Below are 13,112 nucleotides of genomic sequence, written 5' to 3'. Positions count from 1 at the left end.
GATAAATGAGAAAATGTAGTGGAGCTTTCAAATACCCATTTTTTAATATCTTCTAGGTTTCAGAAAAAGCTGCTGATAAAATATTTATCCTTGTTTTATTCACTCTTCCCTTCAAAATGTATAAAACATCACTGTGTAGCACTGTTGGCTTTTGTACAAGAATTCAACAAATAACAGCCAAAGGGCTCTTTATTCAAGGGAAACACATATTCACCACAATCACAATGATAGAAGTCTGAATGGGCACATTGTGTGTCAAACCTGCTTGTTGTCAGAATATCTTGTTTTCTGGGCTAGCAGGAATAGTCCTGTTTAAGTACTAACACTAAATCTATTTGTAGGCATGTTCGTTCTTCAGCTCCAATGCAGTACCACTGAAAGTTGCACTGATAAATGCAGACCCTCTGGGAGAAGAAATTAATGTGATGTTTAAGGTAGGTCTTGCTTGTGTGTTGGAGAAAAAATGTTGAATGATTATCATTATTGGTGTCAATTAACTTTAGTGTAGACCGATAAGATTAGTTATTTTGTGAGTTTGTTGCTGCGTATCTAGAAACCAATGTCTGAACAGGCTGTAAAATGTGAAAGTAAGTCTACTTCATGTGAAAGCTGAAATGTAGCCTATTTCTCTTTAAATGCATGCTATGAGGAAGTAAATAGCATAATGTATCACTTCCTAGAAATGTAAAGCAAATACAATCTGTGAAGTTTAGTTTTGCTGAAAGCATGTTATGTCTCTAACTTCTATTTTTTCATTTAAGGTTGGAGAAGACTTGCGACAAGATATGTTGGCTTTACAGATGATTAAGATTATGGATAAGATCTGGCTGCAGGAGGGACTGGATTTACGAATGGTTATCTTCAAGTGTCTCTCAACTGGAAAAGACAGAGGTGCAAAACCAGATGCTGCTTATAATTTTTGCTCCCCCACTTCAATTTCTTGTCAAACTGATTGTGGAAATTTCTGTGCAGCAACACAGAAACAGTGGAAGGCCAGAAGCCCTCCATGCAAAGAAATTCAGTCTCAAGAGTATAGCAAGTTAACTTGTTCTGAATTGCCTGAAGGCTGAGTTGCATTTAAATGTGTTTCTTCTCTCAAGTCCTGACATTGTGTTGTCAATGAGCAGCAGTACAAACAAATATAATGATAAAAGCTAAGGTTTCTCTTGATGCCCTTAATGCAACACAAGAAAATAGTGGTGCCATAGCAATCCTGATTCTGAAAGTTTAGTTATGGTGAAAGAAAGTATGCAATTCAAAATGAAATTCTAAAGTATTTGGAATCTGTTGCCGTTGGCTTGCAGGGTATCATTCACATACTGAAATATGCAAAAAGAAGAAAAATTTAAAACACACACCACACACTGTCCTCCAGAATTAGTGTCCTATGCTGGTGTAAGTTCCTTGGAAGTACGAGGTTGTCTTTCACATTTGAAACTAGGTCACAGAACTCTTAAGTTTGAGTGTAAATACCACCCTGCACCTCGAACATGCTTTTTGCTAGTTTTCAGTAATTCTCTAGAACTAGCCAACAGGAACCACAAGATCTTTAAGAGGATAAACAATAACTTAAATATTTCTTCAGTCAGATGCTAGAACAGCTTGATGAAAACCCTTAAATACATGGAAATGTTAAAAGTTTAGATTGGCAAAATAAGCCAAAAAGCTTCTATTTATGTAAGACCTGTTTTTTAGAGAAACAGGTGCCTTTTCTTCCTTCTTTGAACAATGAATTGATTGCATGGCATGTTACTTTTTTTAATCGCTGCTATTAGTATTCCTAAAGTACTTGAAGGATTAAAGTGAAAAATTGATGTAAATTACAGATTTGCCTTCAGTAGCTCTTGTCAAGATAGAAATAAAATTCTGTTAATCAAATAAATATTTTCCTTTTATGATTTAGCTATACAAATATTTTTAGTAAATGGTATCTCCAAAATAAGGCCACATTTAAAGCCCACTACTTTATTTCTGGAGCAATGGTCTGGTCTGTTTCAATGCTTGACAGCCATTAAAGTTACTGAAGTGTCAGTGTATGAGAAGTGTCAGCATCAAAATATTTTGCAGTTATTGCTTATAGTTCAATACTAGTTTACGTAGTAGAAAGTAATTATTCACAGTGTAATTTATATATGCATTCTAGCAATCGTAACTAATTGTAGTAAAGTAAGCCTAAGCTGGATTGCTACATGTGTTTCATGGTATGCTTTGTAATAGAGTCAGCAGAAAAGCTTAGTGCACTATTTTTACATCTCACTGGGGTTTAAAGGAAGCTATTCTAAGATTATAAAATCCATTGTCATCAAGAAGGATTCTACTGAATTATAAAAATGCAGTGTAATTTAAGGACATGATTAAATACAATTTTTGTTTTATATAAAGGCATGGTAGAGCTTGTTCCTGCTTCAGATACACTTAGGAAAATTCAAGTGGAATATGGAGTGACAGGTTCTTTTAAAGACAAGCCTCTGGCAGAATGGTTGAGGAAGTACAATCCTACAGAGGAGGAGTATGAAAAGGTAATTTTTTTTCAGTGTTGTTCTCTTCTGAAGATCTTTTAAAAGGGAGAAATACCATCTTATGAAAGAATGAAATTCTTATTCCAGATCTTCCATTGAAGTTTTTGGTTTATATCTTTAGGAGACTTAGCTTTTTCCTATACTTGAAGAAGAGCAAATCAAAATCCCTTATAACTAAAAAGGATCCGCATGAATTATTAGGATTCATATCAGGAGTTTTTACTGGATTGAGAAAAAATGTATTTCATGTTTAAAATAGGGAGGAATGGTGGCTGCTCTTAATTGTGTTATAGGAACAGTGGTTTCTTCTCATACAAGCACATGGGATTCAAAAAAAGACATTTTTCTTTTGGCTACAATGCTGTTAGAACACATTGGAAAAATAAGCCCTGTACCCTTTTCTCTATTAATGTATTTATTTCCTTTTGTGATTTCTCTTCAACTCTTCTTTTCTCTTGCATTTACTTTAAAAACAAGTATTTTTTTCTGGGAAGTGTGATATCCAGAGATACTTGTGAAGCTATCTGTTTGAATGCTGTTTTGGAAAAAAGCAAATTTTAGAGGCCATCTTGTCTGCCTTGGATTTACCCTTGTCAAGATTGACGACTGAATGCATGAACAGTGTTTTCGCACTGATACTTGTTCTCAATTCACTTTTTTTCTCTCCTTCCCAGGCTTCAGAAAACTTCATTTACTCTTGTGCAGGATGCTGTGTAGCTACTTACGTATTGGGAATTTGTGACCGCCACAATGATAACATCATGCTCCGAAACACAGGGCATATGTTTCACATTGACTTTGGAAAATTTTTGGGTCATGCGCAAATGTTTGGTAGCTTTAAAAGGTATTTTCTGTATCTGAGTGATGTGGAGAGTGAAGTGATGTTTAGTATATTTTTATAAGCATTATAATTCTAAGCATTAACTTTTAAATTCCTGTTATCTGCTGTTCTCATTATGAAGCCAATGTCTTCCATTGAGCCACAGAGTTTCCAGAATGCATTCAGATGTAACTGTACAGAATTAATTTCGAAAAGGTTCTGGCTTCCTGTTTTTATATTCTGTTCTCTGAAGCTGTTTTAAGTCAGAGCACATAGGCATAACTTTCAGATAAAATTACTGTTCCTAGCTACTGGTAGATTGAACTAAGGAATTTTAGTCTCCTAAACATCATTTAACTTCAGTGCTTACAAACTGCATTAATGGTATTGTGGTATACATACTGGGAAATCTCAGTAGCAATTTCTTTACAGTAGTTATGGAAGCCGTGTTTGGGTACAGGAAAATATTAATATAACTCTTTATTGATATTTGGGAGTCTTATATCTAACACAAATATAGGTGTCATACTTGTCCAGGAATATTGGATAAAACTGTAATGTAGATTCAACCTTTTAGCTATATTCATGCAATTATGTATTGTGTGCTTGTTCAGTAAACTTTATCAATGAATGAGAAATTGAGTGCCAGAACCTCTGTCAGCTGAATTATGAGCGTGAAACAAATGAGAACAGACTCTGGCTTATAAAAACAGTAGTGAATGTCATTATTATAGAAGAGTGAACAGCAGGTTTGCATTTACTACCCCTCTCTGTAGGGGAAGATAATCTATATCCAGGACAAAGGAGTTACGTTTTAGTCAGGTGATAATATAGTCATTGCCTTTGCTTTGGTGTGTTATGGCTTCCAGAAATGAGGGATGGAAGGCATTGTAAGGTAACCTGTCCTCCAGGTGTTGCTCCAGGAGATCTGCTGTAGGGCTGGTACCATGTGAATGTGCTGGGAATCTGAGAGAGCACTATGCAGCTGAACCCACCCCAAAAAAGTAAAATGACATTCATGGATTATTTAGTATCACCGCCTTGGGGTGGAAGGGAGGAGGAAGCACATGGCAAAGTGATTAGACCTTATAATGAACTTAGGAATTCTGTTCTTTTTGAACAGGGATCGAGCTCCTTTTGTGCTAACATCGGATATGGCTTATGTCATTAATGGTGGTGAAAAACCGACTATTCGCTTTCAGTTGTTCGTGGATCTCTGTTGTCAAGCATACAATCTGATAAGAAAACATGCAAATCTCTTCCTTAACCTACTTTCATTGGTAATCATTTTATTAAATTCAATTGAAACTTGATAGATCTCATGTAGGATTTTATTAAATGCTATGCTTTTTATGCATGCCTTTAAAAGTCAGAAACATCAGAAATACTTTTTAGGAAGGTTGTATTTGGATTTTTCTTTTAAGCTTTTTTTACTACCTACCTATTTCCTGAGAATCTAAAATTAAGATGATACCATAATTTACACTGCAAAGTGTTTTAATGGCTTATAGCTCAGCAGAAATGGTGAAGGGAGTAACTGTTGATTGTAAGTAATTGTTGGCTATTGCTGTTATCATTTAGCAAGTTAGTGCAAGCTTCAAATGAATTTGATGTGTTTTAATCATTTCAGTGTAAAATTGTATTAGTTTTATTGCCTTAAAACTGTAAATTCCTGCAGATGCTTTCTTCTGGGTTACCAGAACTAAGCAGCGTTCAGGACTTGAAGTATGTCCAGGATGCTCTCCAGCCCCAAACAACAGATGCTGAAGCTACCATTTTCTTTACAAGGTACTGGATAAGTGAAAACTAGCATCATCCTCTTAATGGGAGCTTTCTGCTGTGAAAAAGTGTACTAAAGATATTCACAAACATGTCTGTAGAAGCTGAATAGTTACACTGTACAGCTGTAAAATATTGGTTAACCAATGAGCTATAGAAATAAGTTTTAAATGTTTGAATCAGTTTCATATGATTAATGCTTGTGCCAAAATACTTTGCATTTAAGAGAAACTTTTTGCATAAATTTTGTTTGAAATGCTATTCAGCTGTTTGAGACTTGCATCTTAAATGAATCCTAAATTGCTGAATAGCAGTGTATATGATGGGAACCTTGTAATGCATGTAAATAAGTTCTCCTTCAAGAAGAGAGCTCACTGGGGAGTGAGGGATGATGTTCCAGTACAGGGAGTAGGGGGGGGGGGGGGGGTGTATATAGCGTAACTAAATTGTTGCTATGTGTTACAAAATGTGTTATTGTACTTCTTTTAAAATATGTGGGGGAAACCCCAGTAGTATGCATGTAACTTTTTTACCAACTCTGGAAAGGCTTCACTTGGATAGAAACCCATTCCAAAGTTTGGATACTGAATCTTCTATTAAATGCTGATACATTCTTTTATGTAGCCCATTGTTCACTTTTAGTTTAAAAACTGTTTCTCTGTCAGTAAGACACTGGTTGGTTGGGTTTTTTTTCTTAGACTTAAGTCTGATTCACTAACAGAGTTTACCTTTGTGCATTCTGACGTGTGCTCTAGTATTTGACATTATTTTTGCTTTTCTAGGTTGATCGAATCCAGTCTGGGAAGTGTTGCCACAAAGTTTAATTTCTTTATTCACAATTTGGCTCAGCTGCGTTTCTCAGGTCTACCTTCTAATGATGAACCCATCCTCTCGTTTTCTGCTAAAACATACTCTCTTAAACAAGATGGCCGAATCAAACAAGTCTCTGTGTTTACATATCAGAAGAGATATAACCCAGACAAACATTATGTAAGTATGTGGATTCTGTTTCCACTCAATGAAGATACTGTGCATTTTCTTCCCGCAAGATAGTCGTCATCCTGCTAGAAGTTCAGTACTTAATTGTGGAGAAGTAGTCCAGGGGAAGCTTGTCTTGTTTAGCCTTAAGTAGCTACCTTTGAGGTAGATGCCAAGGTTCCCTTTATTGACATAGATTTAGTAAATACAGCTATAGATACTTATTCAGTTGGGCACTAATGTCAGATTTAGTATGAGCTGTAGAGTTTTCTGAAATCTGACTTCATTGACTATAATGGGAGCCCAGAAACCTACACCAGTGTAGACACCCAAAACTAAGCCCCACTGTGAATGACTTGAAAGTGAGAACAAAATCCATAATTGAAATCTAGATGGGAATGGGTTTGCTTGCTTCCTGGAGAAGAACAGAGTTGTATTGGCTCTGGCTGGGCTGGAGTTACCTGTCTTCATAGCAGCCCACACAGTGCTGGGTTTTGGGTGTTTAACTAAAACTGTTGGCTAAAGCACCATTGGTTTGGGTGTTGAACAGTGCCTGTGCAGTGTCAAGGCTTTCTCTTTTTCTTCCATTTTACCCCTGTCCCCACTGCAGTGAGTAGGCTGTGGGTGAGCAAGGAGCTGGGAAGGGAAACAATGGGGACAGCTGACCCAAACTGGCCAGAGATACTCCATAGCATATAATGTCATGCTCAGCAATAAAAACTGGGGGGAGAGGAGGAAAGTAGGGGTAGGAGGATGTTGTCTTCCATGGTGGCTGTTCCTTGGGGACTGGCTGAGCATGGGTCTGTTTGTGGGAGGTGGTGAGAGATTGTCTTTGCGTCACATCCCCTCCCTCGACTGTCTTCATTTTAACCCACGGGTCTTCTCGCACTTGCTCTTATTCTCTCCTCTGTCCAACCGGTGAGGGGGTGGGAGTGAGCAAGCAGCTGTGTGGGTGCATAGCTGCTGGCCAGGGTAAACCAACCACAGGAGTGCTAGAGTACAGATCAGTATTTTTAGCATCCAATAATAGTCTGCAAAAATGAAGACACTTCTTGAAAAAAAGTCTAGAAGGAAGCAGAAAGGGCAGAAGTAGTGTTGGTGGAGATGATTTTTAAAAACGGGGATTTGAGTCATGTATGTGCTTATGTAGGCGCCTTCTGTAAGATGGCTCCTTCCTGAATAGAAGTCATAAAGTCAAACACTTTCTGGTTTTGTTCTGACCTTCCATTAAAGTTGTATTTGCTTCTCCTAAGTAAAAGCATCATTCCCTGCATTTATGCACCTACACTCCTAGTCAGTCTTACTAGAGGCAGCAAGCATTACAATTTGTTCTCAGGATTTTGATAGACTTTCTCAAGTTGTTTAAAAAGTGAGCTATACTGATACTGGCCCCACAGATACATATTTAGATACAATCCAGCACTGATGTGTTAAAATTCTGTACATGTAGTATGAACTTACAATGAGGCTTAAAAGGGAGGATGTGTACAGCTTAGCCTTAACTACCTTTATCCCCCTGTCAGATGTGGATCTACGTTACGGGAAGATCATGTGATGTTAGTTTGCATTATAGTAGGGCTATTTATAATTCAAAGTACTATAAAATGTAAATTCTGTTGGTGGGATATGTATGCAGGAGAAGAATTACCATAGTAGAAAGTGCTAATTGTTAAGAAAATTACATTAAGTCAGTTCTGTAATATTGTAACTACTTTTATCTTTGTGATTTTTGTGTTTTGGGCAGATCTATGTAGTGAGAGTTTTGAGAGAAGGGCAAGTTGAGCCAACGTTTGTCTTCCGAACATTTGATGAGTTCCAGGAGCTCCACAACAAACTTGGCATTCTCTTTCCTCTTTGGAAGTTACCAGGGTATGTTCCTAACTCACTTATCACTATTACAATGGAAGCAATAAAACTGCTCCCAGCTGGGTGGAGGAAGAAATAGCTTGAAATGGAGACCAAACTGCTAAGAGTCAAACTAGACCTCAAAGTTGGCAATTAAGGGAGAAAACCTTTGTCTCTAGGTTTTAAGGAGGAGAGCCAGAGGAGCAGCTCAGTGTCTTTAGTCTGTGTGTTGTACTGCTTATAAAAATCCCCTATAAACCTTTCCTTGCCTGTCTATGTCATTATCTATTAGCATGCTGTGTTTCCACTCATGATTGACATTAAAAAATGGATGTTAGCACTGACAATGAAATCTAACTGCACTTACTTCATAGAGGTTAACTGAAAAGTCTCTTTTGTTCTGCCCTTGTAGCTTTCCTAATAAGATGGTTCTGGGAAGAACACATATAAAAGATGTAGCAGCTAAAAGAAAAGTGGAGCTCAACAGCTACATACAGAGTCTGATGAACAGTTCTTCAGAGGTGGCAGAAGTGAGTTCAAATAACTTAAGAAAATCCAGTGCAAGTTTTCGCATTTTGGTGCTTGTTAACACTTAAACTGATATGTAACGTTTTTTCCAAATTTAGTGTGATCTTGTTTATACTTTTTTCCATCCATTACTTCGTGATGACAAAGTGGAAGGAATAGATGGAATAGCCAGACCTACAGGTAGGTAATGGTTTTGGGGGGTGTTTATAAATTGGATGATTATGACACCTTTGTATGACTCTTTTTTTTCTTTTAAAATATTTTCTAATTGACTGCAGTTTTGCCTCATTGAAAACTTTGCATCACTGTCTTTCCAAATGTGCCTGCATACCGTTTCAAGGAAATAAAAACATTAAAAAAATTGCAACAATGTATGTGATCACTTGGGCTTGCTTATGGCTTGACTAAATTATTCAAGTTTTTACTCTAAACCTCTAAGTTGCTTCTTAGAAGAGAATGCAGAAATCTTTAAAACCTGTGACATTGCCTTCTTGCTAAGGAACTAGAAATAAAATCAGAAACTGAACTTTGTCTAAGGCTTGTATTTTTTCTCCCATATATAAGTAGTCAGTGTAGTACTGATGAAAATGTACAAATATTAGAGGAAATAATTGTGTAATTTTTCAGATGCAATTCCATCAAGTCCTACCTCAGGCAAAGTGGGAGGAGAAGTGAAACTATCCATATCATATAGAAATAGCACTCTCTTTATCATGGTGATGCACATTAAAGACCTGGTAAGTAGAGATTCTGAGCACACTGCCAAAAACTATTTCCATATTGTCAGTTACCACCTTGACTTAGTTTGATGCAGGAATGGTCGAACTCTATCTTTCCTTCCAAATTTCTAACTGCCAACTTAATTAACTGGTGCCTTTGGTTAGCTTAATTGCAGTCTAGATACTTGAAAATATATTCAAATAGTCATGCACTAACTAGTTTTCTGACTTGTTTTTGGATTGTAGGTTACAGAAGATGGTGCAGATCCAAATCCCTATGTGAAAACTTACTTACTTCCAGATACGCACAAAACATCCAAGCGCAAAACCAAAATCTCCCGGAAGACAAGAAATCCAACTTTCAATGAAATGGCAAGTTAAAATCTGTGTATTTACTCCCTATGGTTTGCTATTGTCTCTTATTCGAAGCAGTAATTAAAATGTCTTTAAAAAAATCTGCAAAGATACATAAAGAGAAAAGTATCTTGTTTGAAAAACTTTGTGCTCTGTTTAAAAACAAACAAAAAGCCCAAAGCAACTGAGGAGGTAAATATACAAGTAAGCAGAAGTTTCTCAGACTGACTCTGAGGAGTGATGGGGAGAAGGAAAGAAATATCAAAACTAAAGGTTCACCTGCCCTGGATTCACTGGCTTATGTGGAGAAGAATTAATTCAGAAGTCTTGGCATTTAAACAGTACTTCTGTCTAAAACCACTGGTCCTTATCAACATTTAACATTGGAGCACAAAATAAAGTATGTCTGTACTTCAGCCCATCTTCTAAGAAACAGACATACTAGAGGGTCATAATGTGCAGTTCAGACCTTTATCAGTGGGTAGACAGTCAGAACAAAGGGCAATCTAACTTCATTTGGATAACCAAAAAATTCTTCACTTCTTACCTTCTAGCTTGTGTACAGTGGATATAGCGTGGAGACTCTGAAACAGAGAGAACTTCAGCTAAGTGTGCTCAGTGCAGAATCGTTACGTGAGAACTTTTTCTTGGGTGGAATTACACTCTCACTAAAGGACTTCAACTTGAGCAAGGAGACTGTTAACTGGTATCGCCTAACTGCTGTACCTTATCTGTGAGCTCGTTTCTACACCTGAATAAGACCGGAACAATTGTATTTGCTTGTGCTTTGTGCATCTTCCTACTTGAAGATAACTTGTACATCTTAAAACAAGAGACTCTGCATTTCAACAGATATGTTGGACCAATGTTTATGTAGCCTAATTTGGACAATATCTAGAAAACCTGGTTTATGTTTATGTGATGCTATCAAAGCATCATGGTAAACATTTAAGAGTTGCGGGTAAAGGAAGGGGTTTTTAAACCATCCATGAAAGCAAGATGAACAGTTTGACCATGCTGGTTGGTTAAACCATAACTTAATCATTAGGCCTGTGGATATAGTGCATATTTGCTTTTAATTTGTTACCTGTGTTGTGTCATCCATGGCATGATGCTGGAGAACATCAAAGAAATGACATATTTTAGGATTACATTCCCACTAGACATCACAGCAGCAGTCACGGGTAACATCTTGGTGGCTTCACACACACCTGTAGAAATGAAGGTTGAAGGGCTGGAAAAATTCCTTAGCGTTGCATTTAATCCCAGATTGATGCTTCTCTGAGAGTTACTGGAGTGAGTGCCAATAATGGGAGATGTAAATAATGGTGCCTTATAATTCAAATGCTTCTCTTTTACCTCATATCTGGTATTTAAATATGTATACATGTTAACTTTTAGCTCCTTAAAAAGGGGAAACGTTCTCATATTTGATACCTTGCAGGTCCTACTGGAAGTCTTCCTGAGATGTGTTACTTACAAATAACATCAGTCATAGTTAGTGCAACTTACACATTTTTTCCAACCCCATCTTCTGCCCATGATCTCCAAAAATTGAATAAAGACTGGTGAATGTGGTGCTGTAGGAAATGTGCTCAGCTTTTCGGTGATTTGAAATGTCTTAATTTCTAGGACATTTAAATACCACAGTGATTAAGTGTGGAACAGATTCAAACACTAAATCCAAAGTGGCATTTGCACCTGTACCTTCAGGTAAAGGGTAGCCTCTAGTTAAGAAGCAGAACTGCTGGATGAATTACAGGCCAGAAATGAGGTACATTAATGGAGCTTTGAGAGAAACTTGGGTTGGTTTTGGTTTTTTTTTTAGCAGTTCACAGTAACACTGTTTCTTACTCCCAATAAGAATTAATTCCCCTGAAAATACTTCATTCCAAGGACTATTAGATTTTAACTATACTGTGACAGTGAAATACAGATGTCACACTCTCATGTTAATACCACTGGTTACTTAATTAGGTGTTTTTGTACTACAGGTGTAGCCTTTTTATTCACCTTAGTCATGTTCTGTCTAAACACAACTATAAAGTTGCACACTTTTCTTGAATCGGGACAGACTTATCACCACTGACTGTGACTAAAGCAAAATTTTAAAGTAAAATATGCAACTATAAACAAAGACACAATACCGAGAAAGCCCTTCTATATATACCTAACACTAAAAACTTATTTCATAATCTGATTTTCCTTCCCCTGCTACTGACCAATCTCCCTTCAATACAGAAGAGAGAAGTAAACTTGAATCTCCTGGTGCCTAAAAGTATTCATGGTCCAATTTCGTAGGAATTATTACAATTAAAAAGCTAAGAATATCTTGAATGTTAGAAACTGGGTTGATACTAATGGGCGCTAACAAGTCCCAGTTTTATTAGGCATCTTCTGCATATTTTTTGTTTAGTATATAGCCTGTAAATAATAAACTATATAACTAACTAGATATTTCCTGCTCACTTGACGCTTTTGAGACTTACTCCATTCCATCATTAGAATCACAAGTCACTTAAACACAGGAAAGTAGACTACTGTTTTTGTGAAACGTTCCATTGTGAAATAAAATAAAAGCAATATGTACTGCCTTTTTTGCAGTTTGCTATTAAAGCACAGTGTCTTACAGCACAAAATACAAATAAACTAAAATCATTTTAAAAGACTTGCAGTTTTAACAGTTGTCTGGACTCTGGAGGAAAAAAAAAAAAAAAAATCATTTTGTGCCTTTCCCTTCCTTTTCAAAATAGTCACTGGCTGAAGCTTTTTATGGTCATGGATTTTTGTCTATGGGATCTGGCCTTGGCCTGTCTTCACATGTAGAGGAACAGCCCTAAGCTTTCCCCTCTTTGCACTATTCTCAAGAAAAATGTGATTGTTGCAATAAGACTTTAATGTACTACATTCAAAAAAAAAAAGGTGGATGTGAAAATACTCAGTTGGAGTGGAATTTACCAGTACACTAAGTAGCTTGAAAACGTAGTTTTAACAGCTTTTTATATCTCGTTTAATGAAAAGATAAAAAATCACTTATGCAATGTATGACCTGCAGCCAGAAATATAATTGTACAGACCTTGTTGGGGTATTTCAGAGTAACAGCTTGCGCTAAGACCTCTTCTTTTTCTCTATTAACCTAGGACTTTGCACTGAACTTTTATTACTGCCTTTTTACGACCTACAGCTACCTGTCTCTGGAAGCATGTGCGATCTCTGATAGAAGCGTTCCTCTATTGTTACCCGGAGGGTTGTGTAGGGATCCCCGTCACCTGCCTTAAGGCCAGGGTTCCCCCTGGGGCCCGCCGCCTCCCTGCTCGTCCCTCGGGCACTGTGACTCGGCGGCGGGGGGCGCGGGGAGCAGTTTGCCTGCCCTTGTCTGTATGTCTGTAAGAACCAAATACTTTAATTAAGATGTACAACATTGCCCTCCGGCCTGCCCCTACCGGACGGGTTAAATGTGACTCCGTAACTGTCCTGTAAGTACATTAAACTCTCTGCTGGGACAAACCACCCCTCCGTGTGCTGCTCTTCTGTCCGCGGGGGCGGGGCGCCAGGCCGCGGTGCGAGCC

General features: G+C 37.4%; 2 protein-coding genes across 3 annotated transcripts in view; both read left to right on the top strand.

The window, feature by feature from the left end:
• Nucleotides 1-12,240, top strand: part of PIK3C2A (phosphatidylinositol-4-phosphate 3-kinase catalytic subunit type 2 alpha) — a 50,217-nt gene extending 37,977 nt beyond the window's left edge. For both annotated transcript variants that reach the window (XM_026850662.1, XM_026850661.1), the window contains exons 21-33: nucleotides 342-434; nucleotides 762-891; nucleotides 2,383-2,519; nucleotides 3,194-3,363; nucleotides 4,463-4,619; nucleotides 5,018-5,127; nucleotides 5,901-6,108; nucleotides 7,841-7,965; nucleotides 8,354-8,471; nucleotides 8,568-8,649; nucleotides 9,097-9,206; nucleotides 9,435-9,560; nucleotides 10,097-12,240. In XM_026850662.1, coding sequence (XP_026706463.1) covers nucleotides 342-434; nucleotides 762-891; nucleotides 2,383-2,519; nucleotides 3,194-3,363; nucleotides 4,463-4,619; nucleotides 5,018-5,127; nucleotides 5,901-6,108; nucleotides 7,841-7,965; nucleotides 8,354-8,471; nucleotides 8,568-8,649; nucleotides 9,097-9,206; nucleotides 9,435-9,560; nucleotides 10,097-10,279 — 1,749 coding nt within the window. In that variant the 3' untranslated portion in view covers nucleotides 10,280-12,240. The remainder of the gene's footprint in view (nucleotides 1-341; nucleotides 435-761; nucleotides 892-2,382; nucleotides 2,520-3,193; nucleotides 3,364-4,462; nucleotides 4,620-5,017; nucleotides 5,128-5,900; nucleotides 6,109-7,840; nucleotides 7,966-8,353; nucleotides 8,472-8,567; nucleotides 8,650-9,096; nucleotides 9,207-9,434; nucleotides 9,561-10,096) is intronic.
• A 714-nt stretch (nucleotides 12,241-12,954) lies between these two features.
• RPS13 (ribosomal protein S13) overlaps nucleotides 12,955-13,112 on the top strand; it is a 3,866-nt gene continuing 3,708 nt past the window's right edge. Inside the window, exon 1 of the mRNA XM_026850166.1 lies at nucleotides 12,955-13,019. Within this exon, the coding sequence (XP_026705967.1) occupies nucleotides 12,955-13,019 (65 nt within the window). The remainder of the gene's footprint in view (nucleotides 13,020-13,112) is intronic.

This window comes from Athene cunicularia (genome assembly GCF_003259725.1).
Source record: "Athene cunicularia isolate RWA chromosome 5 unlocalized genomic scaffold, athCun1 chr5_part2, whole genome shotgun sequence".
NCBI lineage: Eukaryota > Metazoa > Chordata > Aves > Strigiformes > Strigidae > Athene > Athene cunicularia.
The sequence above is the reverse complement of the archived record's forward strand: the minus strand, read 5'-3'. Positions and strand labels throughout refer to the sequence as shown.